Source organism: Micromesistius poutassou, assembly GCF_964030765.1.
Source record: "Micromesistius poutassou genome assembly, chromosome: 1".
Lineage (NCBI taxonomy): Eukaryota > Metazoa > Chordata > Actinopteri > Gadiformes > Gadidae > Micromesistius > Micromesistius poutassou.
Genome location: NC_140271.1, coordinates 4,857,323 through 4,879,875, shown reverse-complemented (window position 1 = coordinate 4,879,875; position 22,553 = coordinate 4,857,323). Strand labels below are relative to the sequence as shown.

The window sequence follows — 22,553 nt, the reverse complement described above, 5'->3', positions numbered from 1 at the left end:
TGGTGGGGGCGGTCAGGGCCTGGGTCTGGGCCAGGCGGGCTAAAAGGAGACAGGCGCACGTTGGCCCGCTTGGAGCCTGGCCCCTTTACTGACTCGCTGGGAGGCTCTCTGCTGACCTCCACCTTCTGGTTCTGTTGGCACCCGACCGACCGGCTCTCTGCCCAACCTCAACACCACCCTGACTGTCCCAACCTCAACACCACCCTGACTGTCCCAACCTCAACACCACCCTGACTGTCCCAACCTCAACACCACCCTGACTGTCCCAACCTCAACACCACCCTGACTGTCCCAACCTCAACACCACCCTAACTGTCCCAACCTCTACCCCATCCAACCTCAACACCACCCTGACTGTCCCAACCTCAACACCACCCTGCCCTCTGTCCCACCCTCTACCCCATCCAACCTCAACACCACCCTGCCCTCTGTCCAACCTCAACACACCAGCCAACATCCATCCATCCCAGCCTCAACACCACCCAAACGCCATCTGACCTCTAGTCCATCCAACCTCAACCCCATCCAACCTCAGCCCCGCCCTCATCTGTCCTCAGCATCCAGCCAACCTCTAATGCATCGGACCCTCCACAGCAACCTCCATTCCTCCATCATCCACCCAACCTCAACACCATCCTATCATCCACCCAAACCTCTACCGCATCCGACTTGTCACCCATCTGACTCCACCCCCTGACAGATGGGCTGCCATATCTAATGATGTCATTACAGGTCGTTCAAAGTCTCCACCATCGCCACCAGTACCGCTAAGTGGTGTTGTGCAGCGTTGCAGAAAACGTGTTGTGTAAATATTAGCCCACATACATGTATGCACACACTCAGAACACACACACCAGCACCTGTTAGACCCGAACCAACGACAGCAACAGTATATTTCTGTCACTGCCGTTACTTCCTGTTAAAGTACAGACTTTACTGTTATGTGGACCTGTTTGGAAGCATGCCAATCAAGATAAGGAGAGCTTTCAATAAAGCGGTAATTGCCTGAATGTGCCTTCGAGCATATACAATAATGTATGTTACGTTACGTTACACCCTTTTAACTTCCATTAGATTAATTATGCTTCAGTCAGCATTTTGTATCATATCAGGATGTCAGGAGCAGTAATGCTCTAGGATCAACACAGGAAATAGATTATTAGGAGGGGATTTTTTGATTATTATTATATTAGGTTTAGTATCAATTTGGTTTAAGTTTGGGAAGGCAATTTTGAGAAAGCAGCCTTAATAGGATAGCTTTTGAAAGTATCCAACCAATATGGAAGTGTGACTGGAAGTCTTTTAAGTCTTACAATCCTACAACTATTTGAGAAATGTCCTTCAACCGTAGTGACACATTTCTAAAACTGCATTTCTGCTGTTTTCTATTTACTAGTAAACATGGTAAATCATGGTAAACATGGCTTCCCCTGGGCGGATATGACCACACCAAACACAGATTTCAGTATGTTTGCAATGTAATGCTATACTTTTCTTGGTTTTGTTTTTGTTGAAGGGGGTCATCTCGGTCTCATATTAGCAGCACACCCTAGCATTAGCCTAATAACTTTCTGCGAGCCACCACACATGGTTACTAGGCCTGGTTACACATGCTTTGTAGAAAATGTAACAGGGCCTCTCCTCCATTGTTTTTCCAGTTTAGCTGACATGGCTGTGACCAGGGGAATGGAGAGAATGCTGATGCCTGCCGATTACGAGAGCATATGACTGAAATTGAACAGACTCTTTGGATAAAGAAACTACAAATAAGGCTAGAATAATGAATCTCATTAATAAGAATGGAAGCTGTGATGTTTCTGCTGAAATGAGCGTAGGGCCTCCCTTTATATGATTGTTCTTTCATTTCAATGCTAGCAAGTAACCAAGTAAATATTATAAATGGGTTCATGAGTTAAAGGTGAACCCATTTATAATGGGTTTACCATTGGGTTAAAGGTTAATATGTGTTCCAGCAAATAATCAACTAGCAATATGATATAATATATAAATATATAATGATAATTCACCTCCTCAGCAAAAGATTGACCAAGGAATATCTCTACAAATCATAAGTACAAAGACACTTTCCACCGGCGGATACGCTTCGGACCCAGTATGCCTCAGCCCAGTAGTGAGGGTGCAGTATAGCCCAGCTCAGTTACGTGTCGCGTTTCTACCGCCGCCAGTACTCTTATGGTAGGACGGGGTTTAAGAAGACAGTAACCTTATGGTAGGGCAGGGTTTAAGCTGGACGGCGATAGCCACGGCAGCTACGTAAGCATCATGAACTCATAGCAGCCCGACACAGTGTAGCCTGCTAATAAATCCAAGGAAAAAGAAGAATGTGCACAATGAACAAAGAGCAACAATGTAGGACATCCCAGAAGGACGGCAAACTTTTGCGCGACATTTCACACTTCAATAAACAAAGCTTTTGCCATTGTCCAGAAGTGTTGGTTGTGTTTGTTTGTTATTATCCCCCTGTCACATGGAAGTGATTCTGTCGACCAATCAACGGAAGGCGTGTGTAGCTCAAACTTGCCGGGACCCTTTCAGGCGTCTCAGTACCTCAACGGAGTAATGCTGTGAGACGAGTACGGCTCAATACGGCTCAGTCCGGGTCACGCCCACTTTTGGCGGTGGAAACGCGACCCGTGCCGCACCTTTGCAGACCGAACCGACCCGCACCCTGCGGTGGAAATGCGCCATTAGGCCCTGTCCCAATTCTCCCCCTTCCCCTAGATTTGAGCCCTTCTGATTTTGCGCGTTGCGCGTTTCTGCGAAGGGGTAGGGGGTCCCTTCAAATCAACCCTTGAACGCTAGCAAGCTCGGGGGATGACTTGCAGCTAAGGGCACTCAAAGCAAGTGTTCTTGTTAAGGGGAGAGAAACGGGACTGGGCCTTAAGTTCATTAAGAAGGAGCGAGGGTAAGCGGTTCCTCCACCTGACTGAGGCCTTAAGTGAGCTCGCTATGGAAGCCACGGCATGAACGTTGGCTGAGCAACATCACTTCTATGTATGAACCTGACAATATAGCACACAGGGAAACGCTGTGGACTCACAGTGGAAGGAGGACGGGGATCCTCTGGAGCGGCTGAACTCCTCCGCGTGCCCAGCCCCCATGCCGGGGTGGCTGGTGCGCCGGCCCGGGTACGGCGGCGGCATGGAAGAGGAGCCCAGGGCCGCCGCGCCTTTGGCCATCCTCTCCTTGGTCTTGAGGGCCTGGCTCCTCTCCTGCTTGAGCTTCTCCTCGTCGCGGATGAGGGTCACCAGCTGCTTGGCCTTCTCACGCACGTTGACTCCCTGGTCGCGGCCGTCCCGGTCCGTGAACTGGAAGTCCCGGAGGGTCTGCACGGTGAAAATGTTCTCCCGGCACTGCTGGGCCACGCGCTCCGAGCCGGTCTTGATCAGGTAGTCCAGCAGCGTCAGGGCTTTGTAGACGTGGCGCCAGTTCTTCCCGTGGTCGTTGAGCCGCTTCCATATCATGCCCATGACCTCGGTGAAGGCCACCACGTTGAAGGTGAGGTCGGCGATCTCGGACATGAGCGAGCTGGGCGGGCCCCAGGGGTCATTGGAGGTGGCCTCCCGTACCTTGATCTCGGCCTCCGAGTAGTTGTTGACCATGTTTTTCACCTGCCGGCGGAGCGAGGAGGTCTGCATGGCGGCGCGTTGGTGGTGGTGGTGACCGTTGCAAACTTTGAGAAAGAAGCAGGCTGAGACGCCGGGATATAGAAGGCCGAAGTGCTCGGTCGTTCAAGGGATAAGGGGAATGCAAGTGTACTCGGAATGATCAGCCCTCCGGTCCAATAGAGGAACGTAAGGTGTAGTTGCTCTCCTCTGGAGCTGTTTTAGTGTAGTTCACGGGCAGGGTCCTGTTGGAAACAGGAAAGGAATTCACAACTTAGACGTCAGCTTATCACGGTCTGTGAGCAAACTGAACTCTGATCAACAAATAGTACTGAGTTTTCACCACTCACTGACCACAGCAAGTGGTGCTACAGTCTCCCTTCTCCCTGACCCAATAGTACATTCTGCACATTCTGGATTTCCAATTAGGTTAGGCCGATCACTTATTCATTCATTGACTCCATTTTTATTATAAAAGGCTTGACGGTCGCACTACAACAAGTGTATGTGACACAGGATTAAGTTATTTCAACATCCTTTTCCTTCTTACTGAAATTCACAATGCACAATTCAGAATGTAGGTGTTTTGGAATTGTAGGCAGGCTTTCAAGAGGAAAACTGTTTTGTTTTGCCTTTAAGTGTTATCACAAAGGGAGCCACCCACTCCCATTTTGACCTGGTTACGTCATAACGGCAGCAGGAAGACATAAAAGCATTTGCAGGAATTCACAAAAGTCCCAAGTGAGAGCCCAGTTTTCCTCAAACGCACCCATGCGTTATATACGGTTACAAATGAATACCAACGCGGTTCATGGATTATTAAAAAATGAATTCCCTCATTTCAAACATATCACATGTGAATAACTGACAGCTCTCACTATAACATGTAAAATATCCTTAAAATGAATAAAAACATTGATGAAAAGCCAATAAAAGCTTTGGTTTGGTTTTCTGACTGTTGAATAAAACCAGGAACTGACTCTGCAAGATATGACTTGTGATACTGTTGCAGGACGTAGAATCCCTGACAGAAAACCTGTTATCGTCTTTCTTATCATATGTAGTTTAGTGCCAGACCTTGGAAAGGACAGCATGGGATCTGAAGTTTGTAGGGAGGGGCCTTCAAAATTGTCAACATATTTGTCATTGTTTTGTTAAATTTTCTATTGGGAAATAAAAATGAGGTCCCAAACAGGAATAGGCTACATTTATATTCTATATATCTGACATATTTTGCACATTTCAGACAATATGCTGCATTACAGCCAGCAAAGGTCTCTGATATCTCTTGTGATATCAGCTGGCATTCTGTGCTGTAATATTATCTACAGTTACTGTAGGCTAAAGTAGAAGTTGCTGATAAAATAGGCTGCTAAGCTGACCAGCTCTCCTTCTCGAGTGTCAACTCATTCAAGGCCAGTTCGAAAGTGAGATCTCTACATTGGTGCTTTTGCAAATAAAAAAGATAATTGGAATTCCCCTGATGGACCGACTGATCTGATATCTAATATCAACTAAGCAGATGTGAGCTGGGGAAATAAATAAAGAATTGTACTTTGCCTAATAAAAAACAGAAATAACAGCGTGCCCCAGGAGAGACTCCTAGCCAATGTCTGCGTCCATTATTGTTGCGCCCACACTTAAGCCTATCAATTATTAAGTGTGCGGATAAAGCTGTAGCCTATGCTTTTGCGACGTCTACTGCTTTCTCACTTTGCCTAAAAGCACGCTAGCCTACATTCTTTAAGAAACAGTAGACGGTAGAGGCCTATATAGCCTCCAACAAATACAAATGGGCCAACGACAATAACAGCAATGTTATCATGCCCTTTATTTTAACCCATGGTGTTTTATTAGGCATTTATTGTCAAAGTGATCATTCTATGTAGGTTGACTACAGCAACACTAGTTCAACGCTTCTCTTTTTGGGCATGCAGGTTACCGTGGGAATGTTTGAATCAACTGGCTGTTGTAACCTACCGCCTCAATAATACACCCCCATTGATTAACATGTATGCCCCTGTCCCATGAATGTAGCCCCCCTGTCCCGTGGATGTAGCCCCCCTGCCCCGTGGATGTAGCCCCTGTCCCACCATGGAGGTAGCGCCTGTCCCAGCTCGCTCGCTCCCCATTGCGTCAGATGATGATCGCAGAGGTGAGCGAGCCATGATCGGTACGAAAGCCTATATCCGTGACTCAGCGGTTTTTATTTGTTATTGTCCTAAGGACAAGTTCAAACCCAAATATGGACGAACCACCGAATCGGATGCACAATCACGGAGAAAAAAAAAGTATTTCCTATTCGCCTTACCTTTAGCATTGCGTCTCGACGCTTTCCCAACTAGGGAACACTGTCGGTGGAAGAAACGCCTCCTTTCCACATCCTTCGCGGCTTTCGGTCAAAAATGACTATAAATTGTGTAGTCAGATCGTGTAGGAAAAACGCCGAACGAGTTCCTAAGTGTAGTAAACTTTACTAGATGAACGCGCGGTATCGTATTCTTTCTTAGCGAGCGCAAGGTATCAAACTTTGAAGTCTGATCCCATAAAAAATAACACTGGCGCCCGGAGTTGCAGAGAGAGGCACTGCCCTTCCCCCCCTCCCCCTCCCCCCCCCCCAATCCACACAGTGGAAATGGGACGGGGGGAGGCGGGGGGAGAGAGGGAGGTAGAGGAGGGACGGCCGGGTGCTCGGGGCAGACTCAGACTTAACCCTTTCGTCATAGATTTTAATGCAGGTGTGTCGAAGGGAATAGTTGATCTGGTGGAGAGGAGAGGAGAGATAGGCCGCTGTGAAGATACGTAGACACATGTTATTGGTGAGGCCCACAGTTTTGAATGTTTTGTAACTTTAGTTTTTTTTCTTGTTGTCTTTTTTCAAAGGCGCATGTCAGTATGGCATGTAGGCCTACATCAACACAACCTATACCAACACATTGGGAAACTTATTGAATGATTATGTGAGCATTAATCCCCAATAGTGGTCCCACAAAACATCAAATAGGCGTTTCCTCCGCATCGTCTCTTTACTTATTCATCCCCACTAATGGAAACAATCATATAATGTCACATTGCTATGAATAATACAAGCCCACAATGAATGTGTCTGTATCCAGAAAATGATCTTCTCACTATGAGTCATTGAAAACCTAAACGACATAAGAGGCTCGACTGTTTCATTGTTGTTGCGCCAAATCAAACATATCATTGCTTGTCAAAAACGACTAAAGGTTAGGGTATTGGTTGCCATAAGGTTAATGGCCTATGTAAGAATACACATAGGAAATGTATAGTCACATGGCTCGATTCAAGCGCTCGGGGCTGAGTGAGCAGGATGTTCAGGAAATACCAGCTCCACCTTGAACTGACAAAGGCTTCCAGTAAACAATGAAGTCATGAAAAAGGAAAAACGCCCGTGTGGCCAAACCGTGTTATACCCACGAATGTCTTGACAATGACTGTTAACAAGAGATTTCATGAATGATTATTATAGTCTTATTGATTATTGATGGCACTCTTATCCCCCCCCCCCCCCCCCCCTCTCTCTCTCTCTCTCTCCAAAGGCTTTGTGTGTGTGTGTGTGTGTGTGTGTGTGTGTGTGTGTGTGTGTGTGTGTGTGTGTGTGTGTGTGTGTGTGTGTGTGTGTGTGTGTGTGTGTGTGTGTGATAGAGAGCAATAAGAATGAGAATCAAAAATAACATGTTCAATTCAGATTTTTCTTACTATATGTATTAATGTATTATTTATAGTGGAGTGAAAAGGTGAGTTTGTATTGGATTCTGCACCTTATCCCACCTAACCGTTGGTAATCTGTATTTCTTTGCTGACCTCTGCTGGTCATGATCGGAAGTGATTGAGTAATCTTAACGGCTACTAGCTGTTCTTCTCTCACTAATAACCACCATTTAAGGTGCCATGCATGCACACTGCCCAAACAAACAGCAATACTGCCAACGAACACCCACATGGGCCCGGTGTGTCAGACCCGTTGGTGGTGGTTGGCTGTTGTCGGATTGCATTGTTGGTTGCGAACATGTCGAAGCGTTGTGGGTCGACTTCCGCCAACATACTGCAGTGGTGTGTTTATGTTTGGGCAGTCAGCACTCTCAGCGGACGCATTAAAATACACTTGATACTCAAATGAACGCTTGCGAGCATATATTATTTGTTGCAGTATTATAACCACATAAACGGTTAGTAGCCTATAAATGACTAACAATTGTTACCGTTAGCAATTACATGGAATCATGAGTAAGCTTGACTTTACATTCTTATCATTGTTACTAACAATGCCATGAAATAAAACATTACTAACAATTGTTACCATTATTACTAACAATGCCATGGAATTACACATTACTTACAACTGTTACCATTATTATTAACAATTACATGGAATTGTTGGTATTCATTATTACCATTATTACTAACAATTCCATGGAATTACACATTACTTACAACTGTTACCATTATTATTAACCATTACATGGAATTGTACATTACTTTCAATTGTTGCCATTATTACCAACAATTGCATGGAATCATCAGTAATGGTAAAACCAACACGGTGTTCCACTGTGATACATTCCAGCAGATATAATATAGACCCCTATATATTTATATAACATCAGGAGGCTTCCACCATCATGATGCAGCATTCCAAAGTAGTGGGCGAACCAATGAACGACGCCGTCTCCATGGCAATATGTTTTTAGGCAAGGCAACTTTAGAATGCAGCGTTTCATTATTTTCCACAGGTGTCCTTGAAAATAAAATATAAGAGTATAAAGGAGTTGAGCTGCACAACGGAACAGCCGCCGCCTCGTCTTCACGATTCACATATTGTAGCCTATTCTTATTTCTTACCCACCATTTGGAACATGTTTGGTCTTTGAGTTTGTTCACGGTTTGCAACTTTTCCAAACTATTTTCCGTCAAAATCTCCACCTCAACATATTCTTATTTCTTACACCCACCATTTGAACATGTTGGGTCTCAATGAAGACACACATAGGCCTATGCTAATAAATTGCAATGTTGAATTCAATAGATTTTCATTGCAAACGGTGGTTCTGCATGTTTTGAGTTTGTTCACGGTTTGCAACTTTTCCAAACAATTTTCCGTCAAAATTTTCACCTCAACTTCTACCAACCGCTAAGATTCCCGACTGTTTAAATCGTCATCACAGCGCTGGAGTGATGACGCCTGATGGAGAGTCCGCATGGGCTTATGGCTGGGTCTTTTGGAGCAGATGGACCGATTGGCATGGATAGCACATGAATCATAGGTCACCGTCCGGCTGTCTTCACACTACGGTATGAAGTATGAGGATCTGGATTACAGGCTTTGTCGAGTACGGATGATGGGCATTGTCCTGCTGTCCACGTCTGCCCCTTCAAAACGTTACGAGTCCTCGACCGCCTTTGGCACAATGTAGTAGAAAAATAAAACAATACATTTGAAAACTAAACTACTGTTCTTCTATGCTGTATGCAAAACTACTCCAACCTTTGATATTATGCTACACCATATACTACTTGTTGCCAACGTCCTGCCAACAGGAAATGACAATAAACACATTTTATATAATGTCCACCTACAACAATATGAACCAAAGCCTTTAACTCTATTGTTGAACGGATGTTCTTTGTCTTTGTGTGGGACTGTGGGTAAATGAATGTATTTGAAGGTGTGAGAAAACAGATCCCCTCGTGTTATTAGCAGGAGTATTGTTGCTATAGCTATAAATTAAATACCAAATATAAATATGCAAAAATAGAAATAGGCCTACACAATTTACAAAAAAAAAAGATTAAAACCTAGTCTTATATAAACATACCTTTCAAATGGCCCGGTGGTTAATAATAGATTTGTATGCTGTCACAGATTAACCAATAAGAATCAGTTCTTCACTCACACTCGCTAAAAAAGGTGCCGTGATGCGTCGTGGTGACGCGGCAGCGACGCGCGGTGAGGCTGTATATGGACACCGCGCGCACTGAACCATCAGAACACTTGCTGCTCAGCCACGCTCTCCATCCCCACCTGGACTGCCCGAGACATGCTTGGGAAATGGAGATGAACGCAAATGAAAAGTTGTATCTTTCGGCTGACGGCATCTCCGAACCTTGCAATTCTTATCCCGGGCACCACCGCGTAACTGGAGGGAAGAACATTTCGCACAAGAAAAGTGAAAGTTTGTCACCGAACCCGAAACGGAGCCTGCAGAACAAATGCCAGTCGCAGTATTCCAATTCCAGTGTTGCCATCTCAGATATAGGCGCGACAACCATGGCAGACACGGGCATTCTGAAAACGGTCAAGGCGCGATGGAGACAAGACAAGAGGGAGTGCGTCGGATCATCCAGTGCGGATGACGAGAAGCGTTCGTCGTCCGATCAACTCCAAAAGAAACCGGTTGAAGATCTACCCAAAACGCCACCTGCCGGTGAGAACAGCGGCGACGGGACGGTGGCCCCTGGACAGATCAAACCCAGGAACTGTCGGCGGATAGTGGTCCTGGGCGCGCCAAAAGTTGGGAAGACCAACATCGTACGCCGGTTCCTGGGGGACGAGTTTGACGAGCGCTATGTGCCGACGACGGAAGATTTCCGCAGGAAGATGTACCACATCCGAGGGAAGCCTTATCTCATCGACGTCCTGGACGCGGCGCGGGAAAGAGAATTCCCCGCCAAACGGAGGTTATCCATTTTGACAGGTAAGAGTGCGCCCCATTTTGCAATGCAATATCTGATTTTATTGGATAAATTTGGCTTTTACCACATACATTTTACATTCCCACATTCAGAAACAACACAATCACTTAATACTATTGTTTTCTTTGATTGACAGGCGACATTTTTCTGCTGGCGTTCAGTTTGGATGACCGAGACTCGCTGAAGGAGGCGCGCAATCTGCGCAACGAGATCATCTCTAGCAAAACAACTCTGATGAAATCAAAGGACACCCCGAGGGTTCCGATTGTCATGTGTGGCAATAAAGTGGATCTGGCCGCGGGGAGGGTCGTGAGCCGGTCGGAAATCAGTGAAATCCTCGGCGAGGACGCTGCGTACTTCGAAACGTCGGCCAAAGCCGGCTCCGGACTCGACGACGTGTTCAGGGCGCTCGTGACGTTGGGTGGGCTGCCTGGCGAGGTCATTCCGTCACAGCATCAAACGATATCCCTCCACACCTATCAGTCGCTGTTCTCTCACCAGAGAGCGGTGAGGAAGACGAGCGGCGAGGTCGCGGTGGACGCGCCGTGCGCTGCGCTCTGCGCGTCCGCGCGCCGCCCGAGTTTCAACAGTGACCTGAAGCTGGTGCTTGGATCAAGCAGCAGCAAGAACAAACCCAAGAAGTGTCAAATTCAATGAATTGCGTATCTTCTTAAACCAACATTGTAGTAGTATGCTACGATATTATATTATGTAAGGAGTTATACTCTTTGGCGTCTGGCTGGACCGGCGCACGCGTGGTGTTTCTTTTTTTTTTGTATTTGCACGTTACGAATAAACTCTAATACTGACTATCTCTGTGTTGTTGAGTGTTCGTCTTCCATGGGCCTGCTACACTTATACAACAATGACGTCACCCCAACCATGCATTTGCCGCCCGGAAAACCGAGAGCGCTGAGGGTGTGATTCACTATAGACGCGTTGTCTTCAAGCGGCCAGTCTTTTATTAGCGGCGCAAATTGGGACTATAGGAAAAGGGAACATGGAACATACGTCAGACTGCACCAACAAAAACGGTGGCCTTTGGTGATGCTCATGTGGCAATTAAACACTCGTGAATATGAGCTATAACAATAACAGCCAATACAATTACCACTTTGTGCAACATCTTCCCGAAATGGACAAAATGTGAATAGACATAGATAAGAACGGGTGTAACAATGCCCTTTGCAAACTGACAGAAATGTTACAATCTGTATGTCAACAAGCGATATTGAACTAGGAAAATACAGATAGTAGATATAATATAAAACATATATCATGATTATGAATGATCCATCAGTCAGCCTGGACAAAAAAAAACCCTTCCTTCAGTCACCTGGTCCCCTTGGCAACCGAGTCTGTGTGTCTGTCCTCAGGGTCTGTGTGTCTGTCCTCAGGGTCTGTGTGTCTGTCCTGCGGGGGGCTCACATGGCTTTCCAGAGCCAGTAAGAGAGTCGGCAGCATGGCGTCGAGTAGGGCCAGTCCGTCCCATGAACACCGTAGCCCTCTACAGCGGGGAAAGAAAGAGAGGAGAGATGGAACGCTTCTCAGAGCACGTCTGGAGAATGGAGGACAGAACGTAACGTTGCGTTCCGTGTTTTTTTGGTGGGAGGATTTTAATGCAAGGGTGTGAAATGTTAAACACAATCAATTACCGGTCGTCGAGAATCAAATGTCCGCTCAGAAGCAAGTTGTGGACGTCCGGATGCGGGCCAAACACTCTGTGGAGGTCTGCTTCAGCGCAGAAGGTCTGCCAATGCTGTTTTCAACAGAGGGAAAAAGATGCAAGTTATATTGTATAGTATGCAACTAATATATAATCTATGTTTATAATTAGTAGAAGACTATAGTCATATATCAAGTAATGTTCATGAAGAAAATGACCTAACAAATACAAAAAGCTCGGAAATTTACCACCAGTATAGACGGGCAAAAATATGTATTTTTAGATACATAAAGTGCCGCATCACGACTGGCAGACGTCGCCATGGCAACAGAGATGCGACGAAGCTCTAGCACTCTGCTCTGCGGAGCGGGCGGTCGCTGCTAATCTATTCACCTGGTGAGTGATGCCCCCGGTCAACCTCAGCCCCATCGCCAGCACCTCCTCCAACCTGCACGCACACACACACACACACACACGCACGCACACAAAGACACGCACACACACACACACACACACACACATACACAAGGACACTCACACACACTCAGACACACACACACACGCACAAAGACACACACACACACACACAGAGACAGACAGACAGACACAGACGCACACATACTTCATGAGAGGACATCACACCTCACTGGATTGTGAGTGTGAAACATCGTTCATATTCGGTGGCTGTGATATCACACACAGCTTAATGAGCAGTCGGACACACACACACACACACACACACACACACACACACACACACACACACACACACACACACACACACACACACACACACACACACACACACACACACACACACACACACACACACACACACAATCAACTCACAGTCCCAGCGGGGTGGTGAGGGGGCTCCTCCTGCGGGTCGCGTGGCCCCTGTGCTGGACCTCTTGGATCCAGAAGTCCGGCTCCAGAGTCTGGACCCGGGCCTCCCTGACGGCCCGCCCCTCCCCCAGGGGAGCAAACCGCCCATGGGCGCCTGCAGCACGATGTGAATTAATAAAGGTGATTATACCACCAGGTGTGAGAGTGAGTCACCGTTACAAGCCGTTTTGAAAATCAGCCTCTTCTGACATCACAAGTGGGTGTGTCCACCTAGATGTGTGACGTTTGCTACGGTCCCCTGGGTAGGCTGGTAGACTGATCTATCCCAGCAACACATCTAGGTGGACACGCCCACCTGTGACGTCAGAAGAGGCCGATTTTTAAGAACGGCTTGTAACGGTGAATCACTCTCACACCTGGTGGTATAATATGTCACCTTTAAACGTGAATGATACCTCTGATAATCTTCACATATTATGCTATGTAGCTATACACATAATAATAATATATACTATATATAATAATGAGTAATATAATATATATCATCTATAATAATGAGTGATGGCTGAAGAGGTGTTGGTCTACCTGGGCCCACCCCGATGTACTGCCCCCCCTTCCAGTAGTTCATGTTGTGATGGCTGACTGCGTTCTGTAACAACAGAGAGAGGGTGTCGTTACGAGAGGGTCCGGGGCGTCCTAACCTCAATACACCAGAGAAATAAACACTTTGTAAACTGCAATTAAATTGTATGAACTCCTGCAGGGTTAGATAACGGGAGGTTGATAGTGCTTTCACAATGAATGACTCATTCATTGGTTGAGTAAGAGCTGCTTACTCACAAGGAGGGCAAAAGAGATAATAAAGTAAAAACAATCAGAAACCCCTTAGAGGGACGTCCTGATACGATGATTCAAACCGGGTGGGTGGTAATCAGAGGGGGGATAAGCAAAACTGAATTGGAGTGAAAAACAATTCAAATAACAAACAAAGCCATTCACGCGGTGCCCTGTATGCGCGGCTCGTTCCCGGAGTGGCTCACTCCAGATTAAAGCGTCTGCTAAACGAATCCATCCCATGTAACGTGAATGTCAACTGTTGCATTATTCGCCCTGTATAATTAGCCTGGTCCTACCAGAATATCGAGAGTCTGGTCACTCTCCATTGACAAACGTTGACTCACTTGAAGGCGGGTGTCTGTTGGAGTTTAAAACTATTGGATCTGCCATAACCAATCGCTGACGTTTGACTACAACTCAAACAAGCGCACAACCTCAACGTCAACATTCTCAGCCACTCCCTCTGTTCGCTGATTGGACGGCCAAAAAATTGGCTGCAGAAAACCTGCGAAAATACCGCAAACCCAGACGTAGTACTGAAGGGGAATGAAAATTGAGCGGAAGTACGGAGGCGGGCGGAGCCAGGCTACTGTATGATCATCAAACAAAGCAACTCAGAACGAAACCAACAACAGCAGCAGAAGACAACGCGTCCGTCCTCGGAGCGCCCGAGCCGACTCAAGCGGAACTCACGCGTCTGGCGAAGTTGGAAACCTCGTACTGACGGAAGCCGTGCTGGAGGAGCAGCGTCCGTGCAGAGAGGTACATGGCCGCCATGGCCTCCTCCGTGGGCAGGGTGAGATCGCCCCGCTCCACCTGTAATCACAGGACGTCTTTAGAGAAAGGACGACAGGACCTGGACTTCTCGTTGGTTTGAGCAGTGGCGCCGATGTCGCCACAAGAGGGCATAAGCGTAAAGCAGTGGCTAGACAGCACTCTGTGGTGGACGGGCCCAGAGTCGCTGAAACAAAGACATGTCAATCACTGTGACAGTGATATTGAACCGAACGAAAATGATGACGCTGTAAAATAAAATACGGCAGTTGTGGAAATGACCCGTTTGTTAAAGGTCCCGTGACGTGCCACCAGGTGTGAGTGTGATTAGCCGTTAAAAGCTGTTTTGAAAATCTCCACTTTGGCCACAGTTTTTAGAAATAATCGTTTTCTGTGATAAAAACAGGGTTTTCGCGTAAATGAGAGGCCAAACCGCATGGGGAAACATCTGCGTTTTCCCTTTGTGTAAACGGGGCCTGAACCAAAACAAAAAGGTAAAAGAGGCTGTAAAATAAAAACACGGCAGTTGTGGAAATGACCCGCTTGTTAAATTCCAACTGTCAACGACCTGTTTGAACAGCGCCGTCCCGCGCTCCAGCGTCAGCTGGTACAGAGACACGTGGTCGTCGCTCGCGCTCAGCAGCTCCGAGAGCTCCCGCTCCCAGGAGCCGGGGGTCTGGCCCGGCCGCCCGAACATGACGTCCACCGACATGCGGCCGGGGCACAGCCGCCGCGCCTCGGCCAGCGTCCGCAGGGCATGCTGGGAGTTGTGGTCCCTGCCCAGGAGTTTGAGGTCCTTGTCCTGCAACGACTGGGGATTCGACGAGGGAAAAGACCATGGGATCGGATTTATTATGTGAGAAATATGCCGTGTTTGTTTTTCATATGTACCGTAAAGTTTAAGATATGTTTATTTATGAATTGATTGACCGAAGAAAGAACTACAGGAGACGGCATTCACCTGAACGCCGATGGAGAAACGGTTTACCCCCGCACGGTGAAAATCTTCCAACCTGGACTTCCCTGCTGGGGTCGGGTTGACCTCTATTGTGACCTCGGCGCTGTCAGCCAGGCGAGCATGTCTGGATACGGTCTCCAAGACCCTCTCAATGGTGGAGGGCTGGGCCAGGCTCGGGGTTCCACCACCAAAGAACACAGACGTGATGCTGTAAAGAATGGCTGAAATTGGTAGGGGGTAGGAGGGCCTAACCATCCCGGGTTCAATGAGAAAATGACAGTTGCTCATTAAAGGGAAATCTGTTTAGAATTGGAATCGTCCCCGTACCTAGACACCTGACTCAGCCGCAGTAACGTTTCAGTCTCCCGCTGAAGGCAGTCCGCCATAACAGAGCCGTTGTCAGCTTTGGGGATGTACTTGTTAAAGTTGCAATAGGAGCATCTTCTAAGACAGTAAGGCCACTGCAGTAGGACAAATACATAACAAGGGTAGGAAGACAGTATTAGGAGGACAATGCATTTTGAATAAAACCAAATCGATTCCACAGCTCAGAAAAATGACTCATTATACAACAGACAAGCATGCGTAACGAGACTTCAGGACTGCAACTCACATGCACGTATAACGATGCCTCTCCCGCAAGCGGAGAGGGCTGTGCGCGCTCTGTCGCTGCAGAAGCCCTGGTGCAGCAGCGCCTACTGCCGCCGGAACACGGGACTGCTGCTGCCTTGAACAGTGCGCGTTTAATCATGGCAACGTTAGTCATCGTAAAAATATTCTAATACAACACTTTAATTGGGTTCCCCCTAGAGCCGTAAGTACATGCGTCATGCATAAATTTCACAATCGATTCCGGTTGACTCGTGCCAGTGCGGCATAGCTTCAGTCATGCTTAATCAATGTTTTAAAACGAATGAACTAAGCGATCAACTAGCACACAACTGACGTCCTCTAGTTTCAATGCTGCCCCCAGCTAGGAGGAAGTAAACATGGCAACTTCCGGTTTGGTTGTTCCCAACGTTGACCACGCCGTGGTGCTGTTGTTCGTAAGTGCTGTTGTTTGTAAGGTAGTACATCTGTTAGGTTCACATTATGGTCACATAATCACATTAGGTTATACACCATGTGTATACAAATACGAACATTTAAATGTTTAGCTATCTGGTATATGAAGATGACGTGTGCATAATCAACAAATGAGTATCAACTGTTTAAGGAAAGATTCACTATGCCTTGGATTAAACATCAGTAGTTCATTACGGACAGCAAAATCCTACAAAGACACCACTCTGTTATTTGAAAACCAAATATAGACTGGGGAACTATGCAAACCCTTTGCATACTGCATAACTGACCCATTGAGCTATTGATTTCCCAGGCAAAACATTGTCTAGCTCGTAGATTGAAGTCAAATAACCTTGGGAGAAGGCCTGTGAAATGTGTTATGAAATGGTCATAGAAATGCTATCATAGCCAGACCAGTGTCTGGTGTAGCACTGTTCCTGTGTGTTCTCACGTTGTTGTGCAGTACATATTTAACTGTTATCTGATGTCATTAAAAAAAAAGAGTGCCCTCACTGCCAGCATTCTGCCCGAGGTCATTTTCCATCACCCTCTGACCAATCACCGGACTGAGAGAGAGAGAGAGAGAGAGAGAGAGAGAGAGAGAGAGAGAGAGAGAGAGAGAGAGCGACAGAGAGCGACAGAGAGCAAGAGAGAGAGAGCGACAGAGAGAGAGAGCGACATGCACACAAAGAGAGATAATGAGATAGGGAAAGATATGTAGTAATTTATTTACATCCATGGAGATTCTACACGCAACAGCTTTGTGAGGGACTTCAAAGGGGTTAGCCATAACCCACACTGAACAATAGCATCCCTCAGCCATAGATATACCCAAAGGATAAAGAACGAAGGGTGAGTTCCCCCTTGTTTTATTGAACCAGTTAGGTATTACATAAAAAGGACTCAATGTGTTTTAACTTAGTCCGTGCCCATATTTAATAATAACTCTTTTGCTGAGTAATTAAAGCAGTGAATTGTGGATACATGGAAAGAACTGATTTCAGTTTGATTGTATTACATTAAATAAAACCCTGTTCTGTTTGTTCTGTTTGTCTTGTCCTCTCCTTACATTTTGTTTAGCATTTTCCCTACTCTACTTTTGTTTGTAGTAGTACTTTGTATTTTTATTGTATTTTATTAATTTTTTATCCTGTGTTTTTCTACTGCTGCTGGGCTATTGTTGCAACAAACTAATTTCTCCTTCGGGGGATTAATAAAGTTGTATCGTTTCCCCCCCGTCAGCTATGGAACTACGGCTCCTGGTGATCGGGAGCAACGGTCCAGCTCAGTTCCAACTGACCAACGCCATCCTGGGGAGGGAGGAGTTCTCCAAGGCCGTCACCGGCATTCCCTCCAGCATGAAGAACACAGGGCAGCTGGCCGGGCGGCGGGTGTCTGTGATCAACGGCCCCAACATCTACACCAAGGACATCACCGAGGCCAAGAGGAAGATGGAGCTGAAGAGGTCCAAGTGCTTGTGCGTCCCGGGCCCCCACGCCCTGCTGGTGGCGTTCGACCTGGAGCAGATCTCCCTGAACGACATCCAGATGCCCAAGCTGGTGACCAAGCGCTTCGGGGTGAACTGCCTGCGCCACTGCATGGTGCTGCTGGCCTACGACGGCCCGCTGGAGGGCGGCGCCCTGGACGACCGCGTTCTGCGCGGCGACTGGCACCTCAAGGAGCTGGTGCAGAAGTTCGGCGGGCGCTACCACGTGTTCAGCAAGGACTGGAGGGACGACCGGCGGCACGTGGAGTTCCTGCAGAAGGTGGAGTGGATGGTGGCGTCGGGCGGGGGCAGCTTCTTCTCCAGCAGGACCTTCCAGCGGGCCGAGGCCAGCGTGAGGAAGGAGGAGACGCGGCTCCGGAGGCAGCGGACGGTGGAGATGGAGCGGGCCAGCGAGGAGCTGGAGCAGCGCTTCAGCGGGGAGGAGCTGCAGCGGCAGCGGCAGGTGTACGACTACGTGGTCGGCGCGGAGATCCGGGCGGAGGCGGAGATGGACAACGGCTGGCTCAGGACTTCCCTGGCCAGGGGCCTGGGGACCGGCCTGGCCGTGGGGGCCATGATGGGCGCGCTGGTCGGGGCCGTGGAGGGCCCCGGGGGCATGGTTCTGTACGGGATCATAGGAGGCGCGGTGGGGGGGGCCGCCGGGGGGGCCGCCCAGGTTGCCATTGACAACCTGGAGGACAGAGCGGCCCCCGCGACGAGGCTCAACTTTAACTCCATCTTCATCAACCGCTTCTTCCCATCGGCCCGGGGATGACACGGCCCGCCGCCGCCGCCGCCGCCGCCGCCGCCGCCGCCGCTTTGATTTGTGAATTGAGCCACCAAACAGAAATAAGGAATGTTTATATCATGTGCTTTCAGTACTTGAATTGCTGTAGGATTTTGTACCAACACAGCTACTGTATATGAAAACTAAGTCTGCCTTACTGTCTTTCAAGTACTTGATAAGTGATAAGTACATGTTAATATGACCGTTGCAGAGTTACACAAAGCAAACTTCCTTTAGGTGTCATTTGTTAAGCAAAGACAACATACAATCAACAACAAAATAAACTCAAGCATTCCATACAAATAACAAAACACTGCAACACGAACACGATAAATAAATGATTATCTGTTGAACTATGTCTCCCTGGCCGTTTCTTTCTTTAAAGTCCTCCATTTCCTGGTGTCAGGCTGTATATCTGTGTACCTTCCTCTAGAAGCCCTGATAGTGTTCAGGGTGGAGCCTGAACTGGCTGCCATTGTCTACGTCTCTGGTTTCCTGGCCACACCACAGCTAAATACACCTGTCCCCTGCACCGTCCAGGAGTTCAGACAGAGAACACAGTGTCCTACACTGAATACGGTTCAGTGTTTGGGTTAGGACACCTTTGATAGGTAAGTCTAACACTTTTCTTTATTTCTACAGCATACCTTTTGAAAAAACGTTTTTTTGCAGGCCTTTCATATTGAGAACACACTAGCCGGGCTTAAGGTTTAAGGTTCAATGTTTCCATTATTAGAGAAATTACATACATCTCAACTAAGCCTTTAGAGAAACATTAACACAAATGAAGTGAGAGAGTTATGCCATGTTATGGCTACTGTTTTGTTTAGGAATTTGTTTCTGAGTGACGCAACAGACTATTTGTGACTACCTGTTCTACTGCATGCTTTTCATTATAGCCTAGCTCTGTTGATAATATGTATATTCTGTATACACGTCATTTTTTTATTGAACACATTCAGAAATATAGTCAATAGCAGTGATTTAGCTTAAAGAGGTTGATGACATTCAACAAGGAAATAACAAATAAGAGAGAATAAAACTATTTTAATAGTCTATGGTTGCATAACATAAGGTGTCCTGTTTCTCTCTGTGTTGTGGGAGTAACTGTGTAGAGTAGAGAGAAGACAAAATTAAATAGGAGAAAATCTCTGTTTCTATGTTTACAGCTCTCTTTCTGCAAGTACAGAGGCCAGGGACAGTCATAAAATGGAACCTATACTGTACTATACACAACGTATAGTGCAAGCTTATATCTTCTATCTAGTCATAAGCCTAAATACTTAACTATTATTCTCTAATATTGTATTATAGAATTGTAGAAGTTTGTCTCAACTCAGGTATTATTCAAATAGTCTCTCCTATAGTCATGGGCAGCAATCTGCATTTATTGTTATTGAGAATTCCCATCAGTGTATTGTTCATCCTTCTATGGAGTTTCAGTTCATAGTTTTGTTTAATTTGTATTACAGTATGTAAACAATCGTTGCCTTACAACATTGTAATGGGTTAAGAGAACGGTCTGCTGTGTAAATATGTCACTTTGCATGTAACTATACACTGCCATCTGTATTTTACTACCTTTGTTTCTGTTTTTTTTTTTTTCTTTAGAGCATGGCGTCTACCGTCAGCCTACTCCGTGAGAAGTCCTTCCTGTGCTTTCTGTGCAGAGATGTCTTCGTCAGTCCTGTCACTATTCCATGTGGACACAGTTTCTGTAAAACCTGTCTCTGCCATTCTTGGTCCAAGCACCAGTCCACCTTCTGCCCACAGTGTAAAAGAGTGTTCTCCACAAGGCCGGACCTTAGTATCAACAGAATTCTCGCAGATGTGTCAGAGAACTATAGAAAAAATCGGCCACTGAAGCCACCCGTTGAAAAAGTTGTACGTATTCCTCCTCATTGGTCTAACAATTGATAACAAAAAAAAAATGGCGTGTCATATCAGGGAATTATATGAATGTATGTCTTGCTTTCACACATACAGGAAGTGAGTGTTGTGCAAATGATTCAGGAAAGGCAGCAGAAGATAGAGAGGTTGAAGTATTCGGTCCAGCTCCTGAAGGTGTGTTCTCCGTATCCATCCCTATTTGACATGTTGTGAGGCCTTAACACCTAAAGGATGAGCATTAATCCATGACGTCGGCCTGTCCACTCAGACCTCTTGTCTCAGAGAGGTGCGAGAGAGCCAGAAGGTGTTCTCCGCCCTGGTCCACTCCATGGAGAAGAGCCACAAGTGGGTGGTGATGGCGATCGAGGAGCGGGAGCAGGAGGAGGAGAGGAAGGTGGAGATTCTGATCCACGATCTGGAGCAGGAGATCAGACAACTGAGGAGCCACGAGCAGAGAAAAGAGCCCAATAAATACGGATCTCAGATTCTTCATAGTAGCGAAAACGACGATCCAGAACTTTCCGTGCCATCGGTATTGATGCTGAACTGTGGATGATGCGACACTAACCCCCTTTTGGTGCCGTTGTGGCCATTTCACAGTCGTACCTTCTTCCTTGTTTTCTCGACAGTGTGCGTCTTCTGCCATTTGCCCCACTGATATGAAAGACTGGTCAAAGGTTACCATGGAAACCGACCCTTGCGTTGCAATCACCAGGAGAGCTCTTTCCGAGATGATGGACATGCTAAAGGAGGAGGTCAACCGACTGTCAAAATCTGGTCAGTACTCTGGATCTCTTCACTAATCACAATGCCATTACTTAGTACATTGTATGAGTTGTATTTTACAAGGGTAACACTTCCTTTCCTTCCTTTGCAGAACTTAAGAGAATACAGAAATACACAGGTATGCCAAAGAAGACTATGTAGCATTCATTCTTTCCCAACTTTAGTGCTAGTCTTTTGAGACGATCACTCTGGTTCCTTTCGATCACAGCGGATGTCAACCTGAGTCCTAAGACGGCGCACCCCTCGCTCTCCATCTCGGAGGACAGGAAGCAGGTGAGACACACGGACAAGCTCCACGAGGTGCCGGACAACCCCAAGAGGTTTGACCGCGTGGCCAACATCCTGGGCCGGGAGAGCTTCGGCGCCGGCCGGTACTACTGGGAGGTGGAGGTGGGGGACAAGTTGGAGTGGAACATCGGCGTGGTCAGACAGACTGTCAACAGGAAGGGGAAGTTCACCGTCTGCCCGGCCAACGGCTTCTGGACTCTGGGCCTCAAGCCCGGGGGCCAGTACATCGCCAACGGCTCGCCGACCACGGCGGTGGCCCTGGAGGAGAGGCCCAGGAAGGTGGCTGTGTTTTTGGACTATGAGGAGGGCCACGTGTCCTTCTACTGCGTGGAGAGTGGCGTTCACATGTTCACCTTCAGGGACAGCTTCACGGACAGACTTCATCCGTTCTTCAGTCCCGGCCGCCTGCACGGCGGTCGGAACGCTGCGCCTCTCATCGTCACCTCCAGCTGTTGCAGCATCTGAACTTGTTTAAGATGAAAATGATCAATTTTTATATGACTGAATTGTATCTACTGTACTTTCTTGTTAATTGTACCTTTAATTGTTCTTTATTATTCAGGTTACTTATTGAACGTCGCATGGTCACAACAATTAAAGAGAATAACTATCAGCAGCTCTGCTTGCAGTATGTGGTACTTTTACACCAAAGCGACAAATGCAGTGACAAATGCGCTTTCATGGAAGCCAGGAGCCAAGAGCAATAAAAAATAGAAGATGAAAAGGAAAGAAATGTCAAGCAGCCAGAGAATAAAACCAAGATGAAAAAGTGGAGAGAATAAGACGGGGTGGGTGGCTGGGTTGGTTGGGGTTGCAGAGTGGGATAG

The 22,553-nt window shown here is 47.0% G+C and overlaps 5 protein-coding genes across 13 annotated transcripts in view; 3 read left to right on the top strand and 2 right to left on the bottom strand.

The window, feature by feature from the left end:
* epn3a (epsin 3a) overlaps positions 1-6,217 on the bottom strand; it is a 14,744-nt gene extending 8,527 nt beyond the window's left edge. For all 9 annotated transcript variants that reach the window (XM_084488886.1, XM_084488885.1, XM_084488887.1 and 6 more), the window contains exons 1-2: positions 5,938-6,217; positions 3,062-3,871 (exon numbers count right to left, since the gene is read on the bottom strand). In XM_084488886.1, the coding sequence (XP_084345012.1) occupies positions 3,062-3,659 (598 nt within the window). In that variant the 5' untranslated portion in view covers positions 3,660-3,871; positions 5,938-6,217. The remainder of the gene's footprint in view (positions 1-3,061; positions 3,872-5,937) is intronic.
* A 3,482-nt stretch (positions 6,218-9,699) lies between these two features.
* rasd2a (RASD family member 2a) lies at positions 9,700-11,172 on the top strand (the record flags this gene model as incomplete). The annotated part of the gene is made up of 2 exons (XM_084470029.1): positions 9,700-10,345; positions 10,480-11,172. 2 exons carry the CDS (start codon positions 9,700-9,702, stop codon positions 10,998-11,000), a joined length of 1,167 nt encoding a protein of 388 aa, XP_084326155.1. The 3' UTR covers positions 11,001-11,172.
* A 119-nt stretch (positions 11,173-11,291) lies between these two features.
* On the bottom strand, positions 11,292-16,370 carry rsad1 (radical S-adenosyl methionine domain containing 1). Its single transcript, XM_084470028.1, has 10 exons — positions 16,038-16,370; positions 15,752-15,885; positions 15,428-15,632; positions 15,035-15,277; positions 14,386-14,508; positions 13,441-13,504; positions 12,859-13,009; positions 12,403-12,457; positions 11,999-12,102; positions 11,292-11,850 (listed from the first exon to the last, which is right to left on the bottom strand). The coding sequence occupies exons 1-10, from the start codon at positions 16,188-16,190 to the stop codon at positions 11,676-11,678; spliced, it is 1,407 nt and encodes a 468-aa protein (XP_084326154.1). The 5' UTR covers positions 16,191-16,370; the 3' UTR covers positions 11,292-11,675.
* An 894-nt stretch (positions 16,371-17,264) lies between these two features.
* LOC311351166 (GTPase IMAP family member 4) lies at positions 17,265-19,051 on the top strand. The gene is made up of 2 exons (XM_084471267.1): positions 17,265-17,341; positions 17,732-19,051. Exon 2 carries the CDS (start codon positions 17,734-17,736, stop codon positions 18,748-18,750), a length of 1,017 nt encoding a protein of 338 aa, XP_084327393.1. The 5' UTR covers positions 17,265-17,341; positions 17,732-17,733; the 3' UTR covers positions 18,751-19,051.
* Positions 19,052-19,329: 278 nt separating this feature from the next.
* On the top strand, positions 19,330-22,191 carry btr02 (bloodthirsty-related gene family, member 2; the record flags this gene model as incomplete). The annotated part of the gene is made up of 7 exons (XM_084464043.1): positions 19,330-19,373; positions 20,374-20,646; positions 20,749-20,826; positions 20,921-21,184; positions 21,282-21,429; positions 21,530-21,556; positions 21,647-22,191. Exons 2-7 carry the CDS (start codon positions 20,377-20,379, stop codon positions 22,189-22,191), a joined length of 1,332 nt encoding a protein of 443 aa, XP_084320169.1. The 5' UTR covers positions 19,330-19,373; positions 20,374-20,376.
* Between the last annotated feature and the right edge of the window lie 362 nt (positions 22,192-22,553).